Here is a 21,813-nt window from a genome sequence, read left to right as displayed (position 1 = left end):
GAGGACTGCTGCAGGGGCTTCGATCTAAGGTAAGTAATACATAATGAGCTAGTATGTTATGCATACTAGCTCATTATGCTTTTGTCTTGCAGGTTTTTTTTTTTTTTCTTGTGTTTTTCAACCACTTTAACATCATACAAATGCGTCCCATTTACACAACCGGATGCGCATGTATTATATGCAATGATTTTCAATTTATTCTTATTCAAATAAAAGTATTTTTTTTACACATATTGTGTGATATTCATGCTGTAATGCACCCATAAAGTCCAAAATCTCTCCAAAAACTGCTTTCTATACTGTATATATGTTTAGCTACAGGAGGCTGACCAGAAGGGTTAATAAAGAAGCTGTGCCCACTTTTGCATTACTTTTGGTACATCCCTCGTAAAAAAAGGATTCATATCAGAATAGACCTGTTATGGACAACCTAGTTTCAACCTGGTTACTGACAAGCTTGTTTCTTCTTTAGTGGGGGAAAAACAAGTCTGGAAAACACCTAATTTTATATTCCTCTTTTGTGGGACTTTTTAGCTACAGCCTGAAAATAGCATCACTTTGTGGCTGTCTTGTATGAAAGCTCCGCCATGGGGTGTCGCCTACGCTTGGTTTTCACCAGGACTGCAATTAGCCATCTGTAAAGCATCGAGAACTACCATGATATTTTAGGAATTATCATTTGGTTTTGAAATTTTGAAAATCCCTTTACTTAATTTTGCAGTTTGAATGTCTTTTTTTTCTACAATCTTCCTGGGTTTCTCACCATTCAATCGTCCTTTGCTTACTGGTGCAGATTAAAATCTATGAAGACAAAACAGCCCATCTGCTATGTAAAACTGGCCATACACTAGGAGAATTTTCTTTAAAAAAAAAAAAATGATGAAAAAAGACCCCAGATCTCTCATATACCTTTAACCCCTTGCCGACCAGCGCACGACGATATACGTTGGCACAATGGCATGGCTGGGCAAATGGGCGTACAGGTGCATCCCCTTTAAATCGCGGCATAGTGGACGCGCACGCGCCGCGTACTCTGTGAGCGTGCCCGTAGGTCCCGCGGACTTGATGTCCGCGGGGGACCCGCGATCGTGTCACGGATCGGCAGAACGGGGAGATGCCTATGTAAACAAGGCATTCCCCATTCTGCCTAGCAATATGACAAGAGATCTACTGCTCCCTGTCATCGGGAGCAGTGATCTCTGTCATGTCCTAATGAGACAATCCCCCCTACAGTTAGAATCACTCCCTAGGACACACTTAACCCCTTGATGGCCCCCTAGTGTTTAACCCCTTCCCTGCCAGTGTCATTTACACAGTAATCAGTGCATTTTTATAGCACTGATCGCTGTGTAAATGACAATGGTCCCAAAATAGTGTCAAAAGTGACCGTTGTGTCCGCCATAATGTCGCAGTCATGATAAAAATCGCAGATTGCCGCCATTACTAATAAAAAAGATAATAATAATAAAATGCCATAAATCTATCCCCTATTTTGTAGACGCTATAACTTTTGCGCAAACCAATCAATATACGTTTATTGTGATTTTTTTTTTTACCGAAAATATGTAGAAGAGTACATATCGGCCTAAACTAAGAAAGGAAAATTTTTTTTTATATATTTTTGGGGGATATTTATTATAGCAAAAAGTAAAAAGTAGTACCGTACTTTTTTTTTCAAAATTGTCGCTCTTTTTTTGTTTATAGTGCAAAAAATAAAAACCGCAGAGGTGATCAAATACCACCAAAAGAAAGCTCTATTTGTGGGGAAAAAAGGACGTCAATTTTGTTTGGGTGAAACGTCGCACGACCGCGCAACTGTCAGTTAAAGCGACGCAGTGCCGTATCGCAAAAAGTGCTCTGGTCAGGAAGGGGGTAAATCCTTCCGGGGCTGAAGTGGTTAACCCTTTCACTGCCAGAGCCGTTTTTGCGGGGGGGTTTTTTTGCACACGTTTAAAAAATCATTGTCAGCCTGAAGATTACACAAAACCCCCAAACATTATATATTTTATGAAGGCAGACACACTAGAGAATTAAATAGTGGTAGCTCCAATTTTTTTTTTTACGTCACGTTATTACCACAAAGGTCTAGCAATGCAAAATTTCAGTAAAAAACACATTAAAGTGAATTTTTGCGCAAACAAACATAATAAACCCACATTTTTGGTAAAATATAAAAGATGAGGTTGCGCCGAGTACAGAGATACTCAACATGTCCAACCTTAAATTAGCGTGCTCCTGTGAAATGGCGATAAACTTCAGTACCCTATATTTTCTATAGGAGACGCTTCAAACGCCCCCCTATAATTATCAGTTTTGTCTTACGGAAGAGGTCTTGTGTTCGAATTATTGCTCTCCCTCTGATGTGCGAGGCGATATGTAACACAATGTATCGCAATTGACGCGTAGGCAGCCTCAACACATGCGTTTACGTTTGTATGTGCGTATATGTGGGGATAGGGGGCATTCATTTTTTTTCGGGTTTTTATGTGCTTGGGTGTAACTTTATTTTTTTGCAAAAAAATGAAATGAAAACTTTTTTTACTTAATTTTTTTTTTTTCCATTACATGGGGGGGGGGGGCAAAAAGTCCCCTACGTGATAGGTGACAGGTTCTCTTTAAAGACCCCGGATGATGTCTCCTCTGGGCTGTACTGAATGTTTTGCAATGCACATCGCATTGCAAAACATCCTTTTCCTGCTAAGCGAGCGGGGGGCACCGAGGGCTTGACCCGGAAGTGACGTCAGAGACGTCGCTTTCCGGGTCACACAAAGAAGGGGAGGCAGCGGACATGTATCCGCTCTTCTCCTTCCCCTCCACCCGCCATGGAGCTCCCGGGCCCACCGGTGGGCAAGCGGAGCCTGGAAAGCATGGTGGTATGCGGCGGCGGGGTGCAGCGGTGGGGACGGGGCGGGGGTGCAGCCACTGGATTGTGTGTTAAACCCCCCAGGACCAGAACGAGAGAGCCGCCTCTTGCTCATCATTTGACAGTATGGCGGATGGGAGGTTACATAGTTACATGATAGGTAAGGTTGAATAAAGACAATAATCCATCAGTTCAACCTGTGTAGGTGAACGTGTGTCCGGGTCTATAATGATTTCCCATATTCCTGTATGTTGTGTTCTTTAAGATGCACGTCCAAGAGTCTTTTTTAACCTCTTCCCGACCGCCTTACACAGATATACTGCGGCAGAAGGGCACGTACAGGCAGATATATGTACCTGTACGTTGCCATTTAAGAGGCGGGTTGCGGGCGCGTGCCCGCTGGGAGCTCGGTGAGTGTGAACGTGGGTCCCGCGGACTCGATGTCCGCGGGGATACGATTGATCATCTCACAGAGAGGAAGAACGGAGAAATGCTGATGTAAACGTCCTCCCCCACTGACATTAATAATGGGGCACAATTCCTCCCACTGACACCAATGATGGGGTAGGAGTCCTCCCCACTGACATCAATAATGGGGTACGATTCACTGACGTCAATGATGGGGCACGATTCCTTCCACTGACACCAATGATGGGGCATGATTCCTCCCACTAATAATGGGGCACGATTCCTTCCACTGAAGCCAAAGATGGGGCATGATTCCTCCCACGGACACCAAGGATGGGGTAGGAGTCCTCCCCACTGACATCAATAATGGGGTACGATTCACTGACGCCAATGATGGGGCACGTTTCCTTCCACTGACACCAATGATGGGGCACAATTCCTCCCACTGACACCAATGATGGGGCAATATTCCTCCCACTGACACCAATGATGGGGCACTATTCCTCCCACTGACACCAATGATGGGGCACGATTCCTCCCACTGACACCAATGATGGGGCACTATTCCTCCCACTGACACCAATGATGGGGCACGATTCCTCCCACTGACACCAATGATGGGGCACTATTCCTCCCACTGACACCAATGATGGGGCACGATTCCTCCCACTGACACCAATGATGGGGCACTATTCCTCCCACTGACACCAATGATGGGGCACGATTCCTCCCACTGATGCCAAAGATGGGGTAGGAGTCCTCCCCACTGGCATCAATAATGGGGCACGATTCACTGACATCAATGATGGGGTACAAGTCCTCCCCCTGACACCAATGATGGGGCATAATTCCTTTCCCTACTGAGTATGAAATTTACATACTGCCATTGACCCCTAAGCCCGAGGCATTTTCTACCCCCACTGGCCACAGTCTGGCCCTCCTAAAGTCTGAAGGATGATAAACTGGCCCTTTGTTTAGAAAGTTTGGCGGCTCCTGTTCTAGACTACAAACTAGTCATTTCATGCAGTGCAAGTCCATCCAGAATGCCCCCCACCAATAATAAGAGAGCTAATCATCTATTTACATCTACCCATAATGCTTCACTCTGGTCTACAATCACCAGATGGCGAGCGCCTCTTCAAAGTGAGATCAATACATTGCTAAAAGGAATGTGATGTCAGTTCTCTGCGTTCTCTTTGCAAATCCCCATCGGACCTCAAGGCTGCTTCATTTTACATGTTTTCAGCATTAGCGGGCGATCGATGTGTGAAGGACAGTTTATGACGCACTCAACCAACAAAGCCTTACATTGGAGGTGACAGTTCTGGAAGCAATGCGATTTAAAGTTGAAGTTAAATCTGCTTATATTTTCCTTCCCTGGTTCCTCCCGCTCCCAACATGCAAATGGAAATCTGAAATAAAACCTTTCCGTTTTTATTACATGCTTTATTTTAGACCCAATGACATCATCACTGGGTCTCTGTGCTTATCTATGCAATGCAGGTCGTGCCTAGTGGGAGGGGCCGGCAGGGTTCTGTAGATAGCTTCCTGATAACATCACAGCACCCCGCCTCAGTACTCCTCTAAAGAGCCCTCAGCCCATGTGTCCAGGGAAGTGACTGGCCTCGGGTGACAACACACAGAGATTAAACAAATCCTCCTACATATGTTGTACCTGTTTATCTGCAGTCTTCTCTTCTCTATATCTATTCACAGTCCAGAATTTCCAGAAGTCCAGAACAGTATCTCTTAGCTCCAGAAGGGGGGGGGGTGCCAACCTGAAGATTAAGGAGGGTTTCCTTTCTATGCTGCCAGCAGCCAAGACTCAGCCACTTGCCAACCGTGCTATAGCCAAAAGACAGCTACAGAGTGGTTTTCCAGTTCTGGGAGGGTGTCAATAGAGGTCCTCCCAGAGCCCCGCCCTCTGCGAGCTAGCAGATCACAGATTGGGGCAAAGGGCCAATCATAGCTGATCACATGTACACAGACGTGCCGGTGAACATCGACAGACAGTGTGGGAGGAAATAAGAGCCGTTAACTGGCAAGCCTGTCAGCACATCGTTTACTCTGATAATCAGGGAGCTGATCATCAGTGCAGCCTCATCAGTGCCCATCCGTGCCGTCTATTAGAGCTTCCACATCAGTGCCTATTAGTGCTGCCTTATCGGTGCACATCAGTACAGCATATGAGTGCCCATTAGTGCCTCCTCATCATTTCCCATCAGTGCAGCCTCATCAGTGCCCATCAGTGCCTCCTCATCAGTGCACATTAGTGCAGCCCCATCAGGGCCATCTATCAGTGCCGCCTCATCAGTGCACATCAGTGCTTCCTCATCAGTGCAGCCTCATCAGTGCACATTAGTGCAGCCTCATCAGTGCCCATCAGTGCAGCCTCATCAGTGCCCATCAGTGCAGCCTCATCAGTGCACATCAGTGCCTCCTCATCAGTGCCCATCAGTGCAGCCTCATCAGTGCCCATCAGTGCAGCCTCATCAGTGCACATCAGTGCCTCCTCATCAGTGCCCATTAGTGCAGCACCATCAGTGCACATCAGTGCAGCCTCATCAGTGCACATCAGTGCAGCCTCATCAGTGTACATTAGTGCAGCATCACCAGTGCATATCAGTGCCATCTATCAGTGCCTCCTCATCAGTGCACATCAGTGCTTCCTCATAAGTACACATTAGTGCAGCCTCAACAGTGCCCATCAGTGCAGCCTCATCAGTGCCCATCAGTGCAGCCTCATCAGTGCCATCTATCAGTGCCTCCTCATCAGTGCACATCAGTGCTTCCTCATCAGTGCAGCCTCATCAGTGCCCATCAGTGCAGCCTCATCAGTGCCATCTATCAGTGCCTCCTCATCAGTGCCCACCAGTGCAGCCTCATCAGTGCACAGCAATGCCTCCTCATCAGTGCCCATCAGTGCAGCCTCATCAGTGCACATCAGTGCCCATTAGTGCAGCACCATCAGTGCACATTAGTGCAGCCTCATCAGTGCACATCAGTGCAGCCTCATCAGTGCACATTAGTGCAGCATCACCAGTGCATATCAGTGCCTTCTATCAGTGCCTCCTCATCAGTGCACATCAGTGCTTCCTCATAAGTGCACATTAGTGCAGCCTCAACAGTGCCCATCAGTGCAGCCTCATCAGTGCCCATCAGTGCAGCCTCATCAGTGCACATTAGTGCAGCCTCATCAGTGCCATCTATCAGTGCCTCCTCATCAGCGCCCACCAGTGCAGCCTCATCAGTGCACATTAGTGCAGCCTCATCAGTGCCATCTATCAGTGCCTCCTCATCAGCGCCCACCAGTGCAGCCTCATCAGTGCACAGCAATGCCTCCTCATCAGTGTCCATCAGTGCAGCCTCATCAGTGCCCATCAGTGCAGCCTCATTAGTGCACATCAGTGCAGCCCCATCAGTGCCTCCTCATCAGTGCAGCCTCATCAGTGCCCATCAGTGCAGCCCCATCAGTGAAGGAGAAAACGTACTTATTTACAATGTTTTGTAACAGAAACAAAAAAAATGTTTTTTTTTCAAAATTTTCAGTCTTTTTTTAAATTTGTTTAGCAGAAAATAAAAATTGCAGAGGTGATCAAATACCACCAAAAGAAAACTCTATTTGTGGGAACAAAATGATAAAAATTTAGCTTGGGTACAGTGTAGCATGACAGCGCAATTGTCATTCAAAGTGTGACAGCCAGGGGCGGACTGACAACTCATGGGGCCCCCGGGCAATAAGAGATTATGAGGCCAAACAGTATACATACACACAGTATACAATCACACAGTATACACACACACAGTATACAATCACACAGTATACACAGACATGTACACACAGTATACACACACACAGTATACAATCACACAGTATACACAGACATGTACACACAGTATACACACACACAGTATACAATCACACAGTATACACATACACACAGTATACAATCACACAGTATACACAGACATGTACACACAGTATACACACACATAGTATACACGCACACAGTATACAATCACACAGTATACACACACACAGTATACAATCACACAGTATACACAGACATGTACACACAGTATACAATCACACAGTATACACACACACAGTATACAATCACACAGTATACAATCACACAGTATACAATCACACAGTATACACACACACAGTATACAATCACACAGTATACACACACACAGTATACAATCACACAGTATACACACACACAGTATACAATCACACAGTATACAATCACACAGTATACACAGACATGTTTCTTTTGGCTGAGAAGGTACTGGAGAGGTGGGGCAGCTATAATCTCGGGATTTGTCGACCAAAAGGATGTCAGTAAGGGACATTTCAGAGACAGATGTAAAAAAAACACAGATTATACATACTGTCCCTGGTTTTACTGAGGCTGGCAACCCTGATGGGGCCCCCTAGTGGCCCGGGGCCCTCGGGCAGTGCCCGAGTGGCCGAATGGTCAGTCCGCCGCTGGTGACAGCGCTGAAAGCTGAAAATTGGTCTGGGCAGGAAGGTGTAGAAGTGGCCGGTATTGAAGTGGTTAAAGTTCATGTGTGTGAGTACAGGCAGGCGTCCCAATACTTTTGGTAATATAGTGTATATAGTTTCATAGATAGATAGATAGAGATATGTATGCATATAAATGAAGGGTGGAAATTTCCTGTCCTCTATAACAATTACTTTAATAAAGCACACCGCAATCTGGATTTCCCTCCGGTGCTGACTTGGTTCAGCGTGTTCTGTGGTCAGATCACAAGGACGGTGTACATCACAGCCTGTTCCTGATTTATCCGCTAAAAATAGGAATTGTACACCAGATCTACCAAACATGAAACGAGGACATCAGAGGTGAAACGCATCGCCCGACACCTGCGTGATGCTCTACTGTGCCAGAAAAAACAGGGCCCATCAGCAAAAAAGGGACTCGATTAAGGACATTAAATCCCTCCTTTGTACTTAAAGTAGAACATCAAAAAATGAAGTCCTGCTAGATCACTTCAGACTGGCCCCTTTTGCAGGTATAGCTATTGAAAACATTAACCACTTCAGCCCCGGAAGATTTTACCCCCTTCCTGACCAAAGCACTTTTTGCAATACGGCGCTGCATCGCTTTAACTGACAATTGTGCGGTCGTGCGACTTTGCACCCAAAGAAAATTGACGTCCTTTTTTTTCCCCACAAATAAAGCTTTCTTTTGGTGGTATTTGATCACCTCTGCGGTTTTTATTTTTTGCGCTATAAACAAAAAAAGAGCGACAATTTTGGAAAAAAAAGCAATATTTTTAACTTTTTCCTATAATAAATATCCCCCAAAATTATATAAAAAAAACAATTTTTTTCCTCAGTTTAGGCCGATATGTATTCTTCTACATATTTTTGGTGAAAAAAAAATCGCAATAAGCGTATATTGATTGGTTTGCACAAAAGTTATAGCATCTACAAAATAGGGGATAGATTTATGGCATTTTATTATTATTATTTTTTTATTAGTAATGGTGGCGATATTCGATTTTTATCGTGACTGCGACATTATGGCGGACACATCGCACACTATTTTGGGACCATTGTCATTTATACAGCGATCAGTGCTATAAAAATGCACTAATTACTGTGTAAATGACACTGGTAGGGAAGGGGTTAAACACTAGGGGGCGATGAAGGGGTTAAGTGTGTCCTAGGGAGTGATTCTAACTGTGGGGGGGGATGGGCTACAACTCACATGACAGCGATCACTGCTCCCACAGCTCTCTGTCATATCACTAGGCAGAACGGGGAAATACCTTGTTTACATAGGCATCTCCCCGTTCTGCCTCTCCGTGACACAATCGCGGAACACCGGCGGACATCGATCCTGCGGGACCCGCGGGCACGGTCACGGAGTACGCAGCGGGCGCAATTGCGCCCTGCCAGCGGCGCGAGCGCCCCCACAATGCCACGTCTTAAAGGGGACGTACCTGTATGCCCATTTGCGCAGCCGTGCCGATGTATATCGTCGTGTACTGGTCGACAACCAGTTAAAAATAAGTGCCTATACTGTCTAAAATTCAGTAATACACTGCTCTGCACATGCTCAGTTACTCTCTATTTTTAGGCACTGTGCTGAAAATGTAGAGGCTGCTGATACTCCAAAGATTTACTGCTGCTCAGGGGCTCTGGGCCTCAGCAAAATGGCAGCCTGCAGCAAGAAGCAGCGTGAGCAATGCTGGAGGCAATTTACAGCACACACTAATTTTGGTAGCATAAAGATTCATGTCGAATGCATGTTCCTTGCTAAAGAACATTTTGTAGCTCTGCTTTAACCACTTTCAGACCACCACAACATACTGTGGGCAAGAGGCGGCCATAGGCAAAGCCATGTACCCGTAGGTCGCTGCCTACTTCCAGGTTTAGGGCGCCCACTGTAATTGTACACATCGGGAGCCTGTCAGCAATGCCCGGCCAATGATTCACGAATGGGACCTGCTGCACAGCTGTATCCAATCACAGCACAGTGCTCCGTGTTGGTAAACAATACAGGGCTCTATACAAAGGGAGGATCTGTCAGTTTCTCATCCCTGTAAAGCAGGGATGAGAAACTGAGAGATCTAGTAGTAAAAAACAGCACGCTTTACACACATTACACATAGTTAGGCACACTTTTAACCCCTTGATCGCCCTAGTTAAGCCCTTCCCAGCCAGTGTCATTAGTACAGTGACAGTGTATATTATTATCACTGATCACTGCATTATGCCGCGTACACACGACCGGACTTTCCGGCAGAAAAGGTCCGACATTCCGTCGGACATTCCGATCGTGTGTGGGCTTCATCGGACCTTTTCTTTCAAAAATTCCGACGGACCTAGAAATAGAACGTTTCAAATCTTTCCAACGGACTCAATTCTTATCGAGAAAACCGTTCGTCTGTATACTAGTCCGACAGACCAAAAACGACGCAAGGGCAGCTATTGGCTACTGGCTATTGAACTTCCCTTTTCTAGTCCCGTCGTACGCCATCGCGTTCTAAACGATCGGACTTTGGTTTGATCGTGTGTAGGCAAGTCCGTTTCAGCGGAACTCCGTCGGAAAGACCGTCAGAGTCTACTCTGACGGAAAATCCGCTCGTGTGTACGCGGCATTAGTGCCACTGGCGATGTCAGTGACAGTTAGTCAGTTCCCCCAGTATCAGTTAGTGTCAGATTGGCCGCCGCACTATCACAGTCCCATTATAAGTCGCTGATCAACGCCATTAGTAGTATAAAAGAAAATTAAAAATTCCAGTATATATACCATAGCCTGTAGATGCTATAACTTTCACGCAAACCGATCAATATACACTTATTGGGATTTTTTTAACCAAAAAATGTAGCAGAATACAATTTGGCCAACATTTATGAAGAAATTAGATTTTTTTTTTTTTGGATATGTTTTATAGCAGAAAGTAAAAAAATTGTTTTTTTTAAATGTTTGGCCTTTTTTCGTTTATATATAAAAAAAAAAAAAAATGATATCAGTTTAGTTTGGGTGCAACGTTGCATGACCGCGCATATAAAAAATAAAGGGGGGGAATTTGGGACTTTAAATGAAACTAATAAATAAGGGAAGTTATTCCCGCGCTATCTATTATGGAAAAGGCTGTGGGTGGAAAAGCCGCATACACCGATAAGGTGAACACCTTGCCTTTTAGATAAATGTGTATAAGTAAGTGGTGCTGCGCTGATCCTTAATGTATAAACATTTATTATCCTATGTTCACTTGTTTATACATTAAGGATCAGCGCAGCACCACTTACTTATACACATAAATGAAACTAATGACATTGTGGAGGTAGGTTGATAAAAGAACATATTTAATAACATGCAAAGATGTAAAAATACATATCAATGATACAAAACAAGTAAAAAAGTATTGATCATGTGTGTAGACACATGCGTCTGTATGTGTTCTAAACATCAAGGATACATGAATATATATCAACTTGGCAACACATGGTAATGTAGAAAAATTAGTAAATAGATTCTGTAAATTCATATATATACAAACATCATATAGGCGGCACATTGCAATAGAAGTAAGTATTATAGAATAGTATAAACATGATTAATGTAGATAATGAACTGGAGTAGTTTCTGATGCAGGCATGTATCTGCATCCTGAATTGTCCGCCGCGTTTCGTGTATGAACACTCATTAGGGGGGAAAGTTCAAGAGTATCTATGAAGAATAAATATAATTAATCTCATATGGCACTAAACATAACAGGAAAAGGCAAATATGCCAGTCCTGAATACTTACATATGATTAAAAGCGATAAAGTATGGTGAGTGTGTGGCCAGGGCCAGAAGGGTAGTCAGTCCCAGGAGCTGAATCTATTTACTAATTTTTCTACATTACCATGTGTTGCCAAGTTGATGCATATTCATGTATCCTTGATGTTTAGTACACATACAGACGCATGTGTCTACACACATGATCAATACTTTTTACTTGTTTTGTATCATTGATATGTATTTTTACATCTTTGCATGTTATTAAATATGTTCTTTTATCAACCTACCTCCACAATGTCATTAGTTTCATTTAACCACTTGCCGATCGGGCCATAGCCGAAAGACGGCTGCAGCGCGGTCGGCTTATTCTGGGTGCACGTCCGTGGGACGTCATTCCATAATTTTCCTCCCGCGCCCCCCCCCTGGGGGGCGCACCCGGGAACATCCGTGACCGCCGGCCATTTACCACGTGATCGTTCCGTCAAATGACCGAGCGATCACTTGTAAACAAACCGGCGTCACGTCTTTACGTCGGTTCCTCCCTCCCCTCTCTGTACCAATGGGTACAGTGCGAGGGGAGAGGGGGAGAGGGGGAGAGATTGCAACAGCGCTGTGGGCTGGATGTTTAGTGCCCACAGTGCTGCTCAGTGTCAATAATCTGCAATACTCTGCAACACTGTGCAATACTCTGCAACCAGGGCCGGTGCTACCACTAGGCAAACTAGGCAGCCGCCTAGGGCGCACTGCTGCCTATGGGCGCCCGACCACTGGTTTCCCTCCGTGTCTGCATGCTCTGCAGGCTGCAGCATGTAACTAACTCAGTCTCAGGCAGCTGCTCCATCCAACCGGTAGTGTAATTAGAGGCGCAGCGCAGCACTGGGGCCAGCGCTAGAGGAAGCAGAGCTAATCCTTCCTGTATAGTGGTGCCTTCTGTAAAATGGGCAGGGCAAAGGGGGTGGAGTCAGGGGTGGAGACAATTGGGGGCGACAAAATAGAAAGCCCGGAGCAATAGCAACCAAGCAAATAAGCGTAGGGCGGGCATGACAGGGTTAACAGGGAATTAACTTCCCTGATTAGGGGTGGTGAGTATAGAGCCGAGGGGGAGGGGCTGTAGGAATATTGATAAAGGGGGCCCCCGCCTGGGATGAGTCACCAAAGCGTGGGGGAAAGTTCAGTGAGGGAAGCATCATGGCAGAGGTGGAGAGAATTCTGGCCCAGCTCAGAGAGGAGGCAGCAGTGCGGGGTCCCGAGTGGCTCCAGGCGGCGCTAGGTACAGCGCTCATGAGGACAGAGGCAGCGTCCGGGCTGGCGGGCAGGAGCGGTACTAGAGCCCGCAGGGCCAGACCTCCGGAGCGATATTCGCCGGAGCAACGCAGTGAGTCTCAGCGGCAGTCGGGGGGGAGCCGTGGAGTGTCAGCAGCGGGCCCACCCCCAAAACGTTCGGCGCGTGCGAACAGCAGCAGCCCGGTAAGAACCGCAGACCGGGAGCGCAGAACGGGCAGCGCGAGGCAGGGAAAGGACAGGGCTTCAGCGAGGCCTGGTAGGCCCGGCGAACGCGCGCGCGCTGGCCCCTCCCCCAGGCTACCAGAGACGGAACGGGGTCACACACAGAGGAGCAAGGCAGTCGGGATCCCCGGGCCTTCAGCGGCAGGAGATCCACAGCGGCCTGATCCGGAGCAGAGGGAGCAGAGAAGGGGCAGAGCGGAGGCCGCCAGGACTGAGGTTCCACACACCGGTCCTGGTAAGGCTGTCCAAAAGTCGCCACACGGACGCGCTGCGCAGAGGAGGGAGAGGATGTCTGAAGCAGCAACAGCCAGCGGGCCTGATAGGCTTTCTTCGGAAGAGGAGGAAGACATGGTGCTGAACCTTTCGGAGGAGCGATCGGAGTCAGAAGAAGAGGCAGCCCCCCGCTCGGGGAGGACAGCAGATGTGGTCAGCAGACGATCGGCTGATGGGGCGTCACCTATGCAGCCCGGTAAGTCAGCACCTATTACACCTGAGACACACTTGCAAGAGGGCAGTGGGCCTAGTAGTGGGTCTGGGCCAGGGACATCAAGGGGAGGGACGGGGGAGAACCCCCTGGGTGCTGCAGGCTTATTGGGTTTCTTGGAAGGAATCAAAGAGCTAGTACGGAAGTTTGAACAGGCAGGCAACACAGCAGTGGGGCCAGCGGCAGCTTGGGTCCCACCTGCAGCAGGATCGGGGGAACACGCAGGGTCAGGGGGGTGTACGGAAACGCCGGTGATCGCGGGGGCCGGCCCGGCGCCGGCCAAGGATGGTGAAAATACGGTAGTGGCTCCGGAGGTAAGTAAGACGGCTGTGGCCAATGAGACGGTGGCGAGGCAGGATATAATTAGAATTGCAGATGCAGCCAAATGTGAAGTATATGTGTGTTATGAAGGGCCGTTAGGAGCACATCTGAAGCAGGAGGTCAGAGAAAAGCTATGGAAAGGTGAGTATGTGGAGATTTTTTCTCTACTCCCTTTGGAAAAATTCAATTTAGATAGAGTAAAGCCTGAAGATTCCAAAAAGGAGGATGAAGAGAAAAGGAGATATAGGTTAATCCCGCGTACATTTACCAATTGGCTGCAGGCGTTCGCCATAATGGCAAGTGTCATTGGGGAAAAACAACCCGAACATTGTTCGGCGCTGTTTTGTTATCAGGATTCTATTGGGGAAGCGTATAGAGTTTATGGTGGGACTGCGTGGCTGAGGTATGATGAGCAGTTTCGGCAACGGAGGGCAGTACGGAAAGAGCTACGCTGGGACCACAAGGATATAAGCCTATGGATGCGTTTAATGACCTCTGCGCGGGCACCGACCCAGTTTTTTCAGGGGGGGGCCGGCGGACCTTCAGCACAGGGACAGTCGGCCGGAAACAAAAAAGGGGTGTGCTGGCAGTATAACTCAGGAACATGCAAGTTCGGAAGTTCTTGTAGGTTCAAGCATGAGTGTTCGGGGTGCAATGGAGCCCACTCAGCATCCAAATGCTTCAAACAAGCTAAGGGTCGCTCAGGGGAAACTGGACACAAGAGGGAGGACTCCGGTGAGAGTGGGAAGGATGCGGCCGTTTCTCGGTAGGTATCCGGATAAGAAAGCGGCAACATTATTGGAAGAAGGTTTCTCCGTAGGTTTCCGGATCCCCTGTTCACTGGCGGTAGTTCCTCCCGTTCCACCCAATCTCCGGTCCGCTTTGCAACACCCGGACGTGGTTAGTGAAAAACTACGTAAGGAGGTTGCAATGGGAAGGATGGCGGGGCCGTTCTCGTCGGCACCGTTGGCTGATCTGGTGGTGTCCCCACTGGGGGTAGTACCGAAAAAGGAACCCAATAAATTCAGGCTCATCCATCACCTGTCATTTCCAAATGGGGGGTCGGTTAATGACGCCATAGATCAGGAAGCGTGCTCTGTGACATATACGTCATTTGATGCAGCCGTAGGGTGGGTGCGCCGGTACGGAAAAGGGGCACTGTTGGCTAAGGTTGATATTGAATCGGCTTTTAGGCTGTTACCAGTGCATCCTGAAAGTTTTAGGTTGCTCGGATGTCAATGGGACGATGAGTTCTATGTAGACCAATGCCTTCCGATGGGTTGCTCTATATCATGTGCGATATTTGAGCAATTCAGCTCTTTTGTTGAGTGGGTGGTAAGGGAGGTTTCGGGTTTGAATTCTATAATTCATTACCTGGATGACTTCCTATGCATAGGACCAGCTGAGTCGAGGATCTGCGCGGTGCTCTTGGCAACGCTGGAACACATAGCAGACAGGTTTGGCATTCCATTGGCGCCTGACAAAACTGAGGGACCTTGTACGGTGATTAAGTTTCTAGGCATCGTCCTGGATTCAGAGGCCATGGAATGTAGGTTGCCAGCGGCAAAGTTGGCAGACCTGAAAACAGAGGTTGCGCGGCTAATTGGATTGCGAAAAGTGCAATTGCGCGTATTGCAATCGGTGTTAGGCAAGCTCAATTTTGCCTGTCGCATTTTACCTATGGGGAGGGTGTTCAGTCGTCGTCTGGCAGCTAGTACGAGTGGCATTAAGTCCCCGAGACATTTTGTACGCTTGGTCAAAGCACATAGGGACGACCTGAGGGTATGGCATACCTTTTTGGAGTCATTCAATGGAAGAGCGCTGTGGATGGCAGGACCGGTCAGTAATTTTGACCTGGAGCTCTTTACGGACGCAGCGGGGTCCTCAGGGTTCGGAGTTTTCTTCCAGGGACAATGGAGTGCAGGCCCCTGGCCACAGTCCTGGATAGCGGCGGGTTTCACGAAGAATTTGGTGCTGTTGGAACTATTCCCAGTAGTGCTTGCAGTGGAATTATGGGGAGCATCTTTCAGGGATCTGAAGGTGCGTTTCCATGGGGACAATTTGGGGGTAGTGCAGGTAATCAATAAGAACACGGCGTCTTCCCCGCCGGTTATTAGATTACTTCAACATTTGGTGCTGAGATGCTTACAGCTGAATGTTTTCATTCACGCTGTCCACCTGCCAGGAGTAGAAAATGTGATAGCTGACGCATTATCTCGCTTCCAGTGGGACAGGTTCCGAGAGTTGGCGCCGGACGCGGAGCAACAAGGAGTGCCTTGTCCCGAATGGTTGTGGGGGATAGCGTTGGAATCATCACGGGATGGATAAAGCGGTCGGTAAGTGGGTCTACGTGGTCAGCTTACACGAGGGTCTGGAAAGAGTGGTTGGCGTTCGTACAAGAGGTGGGTGAGGACCCGAGTGGACAAGCAGGACGTTCACTCGTTTTATACTACGTAGCCAGGAAAATGGAGGAGGGGGTGTCTGCATCTGTAGTGAATACGCAACTGTCAGGTTTAGCCTTCTTGTTCAAACTACAGGGGCAGCCTGATTTTACAAAAGATTTCTGGGTGAGACGGGCCGTAAAAGGTTACAGGCGATCGGTGATTCGGAAGGATACCAGGAAGCCCGTGACATTTGAGATTCTCAAGGGTATTGTAGCCAAGTTGCGGGAGGTGTGTTCATCGGAATTTGAGATAAAATTATTTACAGTCGCGTTTTTGTTGGCGTTTTTTGGGGCATTTAGAATTGGGGAACTGGTCAGCCCTTCAAAGAAAGTACATGGGGGAATTGGGAGCCAGGAGGTGGAGTGCAGCGGGGGAAGGCTGTCCTTGTGGTTTAAAAAATCAAAAACGGATCAGGAAGGCAAGGGAAAACTGGTTCAGGTGTTTCCAATTCCGGGTTCACCTTTATGCCCATTGGAAGCAGTAAGGGTTTTCAGGCGGGTTCGCCCGGCGGGGCTAGGCGCGTTTTTGGTACACGAGGACGGAACGCCATTGTCACGTTTTCAGTTTGGGGCTATATTTAGAAAATGCTTGGAGCAGTTGGGTTTGGATGGCAAAGCCTTTTCATCCCACTCATTCAGGATAGGAGCAGCGACAGAAGCAGCAAGGCAAGGGATGGATATGGAGGCGGTGAAAAGGATTGGGCGGTGGGAGTCGAACAGGTTCAGGTCTTACGTTAGGCCCCACCTGGTGGTAGGTTTGTGAGGTAATCAAGTGGGTAGGACTCTTCAGTCTGCCCGGGTATGTTTTTAAAAAAAATGATGGTTGTACTATAGTGTATGTTGTTTTTCCTCTTTAATTTCAGGTTCGGCGACCGGGATGGTCTGGATCATGGGCCATTCCTATGTCTGCTGGGGGGCACGGAGAGGGGACGCGAGGTACGAGGGTAGGCAGTTGGGTTTTGATAGAAAGGATGCCTACATAAAATGGTTTGGAGTCCCGGGAATGTTATAGAGCCGGTTGGTTCCTGAGGTGCAGCGTTTTGCAGCTAGGGACAGACCGCCTGATGTGTTAGTATTACATGTGGGCGGCAATGATTTGGGGATTAGGTCCATGTTAGACATTACGCGGGACATAAAATCAGATATTGATCGCTTGATGGAGCAATTTCCTGATATGGTCGTTGTATGGTCAGATATAGTGGCGCGTAGGACATGGAGAATGGCCAGATCAGTGGAAGGTATTAATAGAGCCAGGAGAAAGATTAATAGGGCAGTTAGCAAATTCATGGTACAGAAAGGAGGGCTGGCGATACGTCACCTAGAGCTGGAATTTGAGACCTGGAGATATTTGAAAAAAGATGGGGTCCATTTAAACGAGGTAGGCATAGATATGTGGGCTTTGGGCCTTCAGGATGGTATACAACGAGCGCTTCGGGTGTGGAGGGGCATCCAAGGGTAAGGGAATTACCCTTGCCTGCTGTGGCGGACGTTGGTCTGTGCAGGGAAAGAAGATATCAGAAGGATGAGATCGGGACTATCGTTGGAGGGGTCCTGATGGTGGTTCCCGGTTAACGGAGGTTAGCCGGGAAGTGAGAATGGGGCACTGCGGTCAGGGGTAGTCTTTGAGCCAGCTTGTCGGCTTGAGGCAGGGATAATACATTTGAGAGGGACTGCAGTGCAAGAAGGTTTATTAACACAGAGGTTTACTAATTTCCTGCTCAGACCAACGTTAGATTTTCATAGGTTTATAACAGATATGTTTTTTCTACTTATACGTTTTATATGTTGGATATTTGACTCATTATTTTGTTAAATAAAGTAGGCTGCTACGGCCTTTGTTACCCCATGAGCATGGTGTGGTCTCGGTTAATGAAGTCGTTTGAGTGGGGTAATATAGTTTATGGGGGAGTTAAACACATCTGTTATACATCAGTCATGGGTTTTGCCTAGGGTGTCAAAAATCCTTGCACCAGCCCTGTCTGCAACACTGTGCAACACTCTGCAGCACTGTGCAATACTCTGCCAATACTCTACCAATACTCTGCCAATACTCTGCCAATACTCTGCAACACTGTGCAATACTCTGCAACACTGTGCAATACTCTGCCAATACTCTGCCAATACTCGTCAATACTCGTCAATACTCGTCAATACTCTGCCAAAACTTACTGCAATAAATTTTAACAGAAACAAAGAATTTTTTTTTTTTAATTGAATTTTCAGTCTTTTTTGATTTATAGCGCAAAAAATAAACAACCCAGCGGTGATTAAATACCACCAAAAGAAAGTTCTATTTGTGTGAAAAAAAGGACAAAGATTTCATATGGGTACAGTGTTGCATGACTGCGCAATTAACCACTTGCCGACCAGCCGCTGTCATTATACTGAGGCAGGTCAGCTCTATTGCGCAAATCACCGTAGGTGGCTGGAGCCGATACGTGTGCCGGAGGCCACGATGTCCGCCGGCCACCCGTGATCACTCCACAGAGACCCAGAACAGGGATCTGTCAATGTAAAGCCTCATACACACGATCGGACTTTATACAAACTTTCCCGTGGATTTCTGTACAAAGGGCGTTGGCCGTGAACTTGTTAAGCATACACACGGCAGGACTTTTTAGGCAACAAACACGAACGTAATGACGTTTCAACGTACTGACGACACTTCAAAAGAGGACGTTCAATTCTCCGGCGCCACCCTTTGGTCAACTTCTGTATTGTTGTCTGATCTTTTGCATTGGTTCTGAGCATGCGTGTTTGTACTTTGTACTAAAGTCCGATGGTTTTGTGTACACACGATCGGACTTGTCAACGTCAGACTTTTGTTGCCGCCAAGTTTGTCTGTTCACACAGCCAACATTTGTCCTATGAAAACCGAAAAAGTTTGTCCGATGGAGCGTACACACGGTCGGATGTTGCCTTAAAACAGATAATTTGCATGTTTGTTGTCAAAAAGTCCGATCGTGTGTACGGGCCTTAAACAAACAGATCCCCGTTCTGACAGGGGAGTAGAGAGAGATCGTCTGTTCCTAGTGATCAGAAGTCCACTCCCCCCACTGTTAGAAACATCTCCCTAGGGAACACATTTAACCCCTTGATCGCCCCCTTCCCTGCCAGTGTCATTTATACAGTAATCAGTGCATTTTTAGAGCTGTATAAATGTCACTGGTCCCAAAAAAGTGTCTAAAGTGTCTGATCTGTCCGCTGTAATCCCGCTAAAAATCGCTATTACAGCTATTACTAGTAAAAAAAAAAAAATAATAAAAATGCCATAAATCTATTCCCTATTTTGTAGACGCGATAACTTTTGCGCAAACCAATCAATATATGCTTTATTGCGATTTTTTTTTTTTTTTTTACCAAAAATATGTAGTAGAATACATATTGACCTAAACTGATGAAGACATATTTTTTTTTACTTGGATATTTATTATAGCAAAAATGAAAAAAAATGTTGTTTTTTTTTTTCAAAATTTTTATTACCGGCTTTTTATTACCATATTTGCTCATTAAATACTCATGGTCTGCTCCCTGCCTTGCAATGCTACGTTGTGCTTTACTGCTCCGTCTCACAATTCAAAGCTATCAACCAACTCATTAACCTATGCCTTCCCTGAGTGACTGACATCCCAACTCCTATTTATACATTTTATTTCATTTTGGATAGAACAGGTAAGGGTCGGGGACCCAGTCGGGTTTTATTTTCTTGCTGTCTGTAACCCTGTCTAGCGGATTTTCCCTCACTTCCTGTCAGGGCAGAAAGCAATTGCTTCCTGTCCTGACAGAAAGTGAGGGGAAATCTGCTAGAACAGATCAGGGAAGGGTCAGGGACCCTGTCAGGTTTTTTTTCCCTTGCTGTCTGTGACCCTGTCTAGCAGATTCCCCCTCACTTCCTGTCAGGACAGGAAGCAATTGCTTCCTGTCCTGACAGGAAGTGAGGGGAAATGACAGGAAGTGAGGGGAAATCTGCTAGACAGGGTCACAGAGAGCAAGATGGTGGCACAGGCACAAATTCAATAATAATTTTAGTATAATTAAAGATAACCTTTTTTTTTTTTTTATTTTAGTTTTGGACGGAGTTGAGAGGGATTACAACACCTGTCAGGTTTTTATTGCTGGTTGTGATTCACCCTCTCTATTTGTTCTGGTGACTGTTATCAAGAAAATCCCAAATTTGGGTTGTTAACCAAACAGGAATAGGGGGGCAGTCTTCCAATGGAGACACTAGCTCTGTTGACAACCAGGAATGCCCTCATTTTGGAGAGTTTTCCTCTAACTTCCTGTTTTGGCTATGAGACAGGAAGTGAAGGGAAATCTCACCAATGGGACACAGCTTTCCTCTTTCATGTTAACAACCTTGTAAATGCTCCACATATACCAACTTTGTTTGTTTTTCAGCTTTCTCCCTGACTTGCTTTCACTGTACCACCAACAATGGAGACAACTGTAACGAAAACGAGAAGCCCTGTCTAGGACCGCTTGACACATGTTTTACTACGCTCACCGAAATTCACCAAGGTAAGTTGACCTGCACCCCTCGCCCCCATCCAACAAAAAACTCAACAAGGTTTCTGATCTTCTACTCTACCCCTGACCACCCATCATAAGCCTAACAAGGTGACCAGAGGGGATCGTACACATCCCGTGGCAAATTTCACTCAGCTTTTCAAGTCTAACAGGTGACACTGCCTGTCAAACTCACCCATTGAAGTCATTGGGAACATGCAGTGGGAGAGCCAATGCATTTCGGGAGTTCAAACACTCCTCCTTCATCAGGGCCAGTGTATTAGAGAACCTCAAAAACACCTGGACCCAACTTAGAGTATGATGATAGTTGTGTTATTGATTACAGGTATATTGTCATCAGTCCCTACACTCAAGGAGCTTACAATCTATGGTCCCTATTTCAAATGCTCATACATATTAGGGCCAAATATCTTATATAGTCAGTGGGAGAGCCAACGCGTTTCGGGGGGGGGGGGTTCATGCACTCGTCCTTCATCAGGGCCAATTTATTATGGCACCTCAAAAATGGCTGGACTCAAATTAATTGTGATGATAGTTGTATTGTTTATTATAGACATTTACTGTATGTAATACCATAAGACCTCATTATAGGCGGTCTTGCCACGTTTTTACTGCCTCTGATCACCCACCAAAAGCCTAACAAGACAACCAGAAAGGATTGTACACATGTCATGGCAAGTTTCCCTCAGCTTTTTGAGTCTCATAGGCGGCACCTCCTGGCAAACTCCCACATTGAAGTCAATGGGACTGTGCGACTGTGAGCCAAATACTTAGCTCGCCGTTGCGGCACATTAGTTCTGTGCAAAATTGCAATTCTGAAAAAAAAACAAACATCCATTTAGGAGGCGCAGTATCATCTCTTAACTGCCTTGAAGCTACTAATCTAACACCCATCTAAAAAGCTATCCATGCAGCACGTTTCTCAGACTCTGTCGCTATGTGAACATGGGTGCCACAACAATGGACGAAGAGTCTTTTTTTTTCATTTT

The 21,813-nt window shown here is 46.6% G+C and overlaps 1 protein-coding gene across 1 annotated transcript in view; it reads left to right on the top strand.

Moving 5' to 3' along the window:
* Positions 1-21,813, top strand: part of LOC141110563 (phospholipase A2 inhibitor gamma subunit B-like) — a 41,112-nt gene that overhangs the window by 8,317 nt on the left and 10,982 nt on the right. Inside the window, exon 2 of the mRNA XM_073601965.1 lies at positions 20,696-20,815. Within this exon, the coding sequence (XP_073458066.1) occupies positions 20,696-20,815 (120 nt within the window). The remainder of the gene's footprint in view (positions 1-20,695; positions 20,816-21,813) is intronic.

This window comes from Aquarana catesbeiana, linkage group LG10 (genome assembly GCF_042186555.1).
Source record: "Aquarana catesbeiana isolate 2022-GZ linkage group LG10, ASM4218655v1, whole genome shotgun sequence".
NCBI lineage: Eukaryota > Metazoa > Chordata > Amphibia > Anura > Ranidae > Aquarana > Aquarana catesbeiana.
Note: the sequence above shows the minus strand (reverse complement) of the source record. Positions and strands in the feature narration are given on the sequence as shown.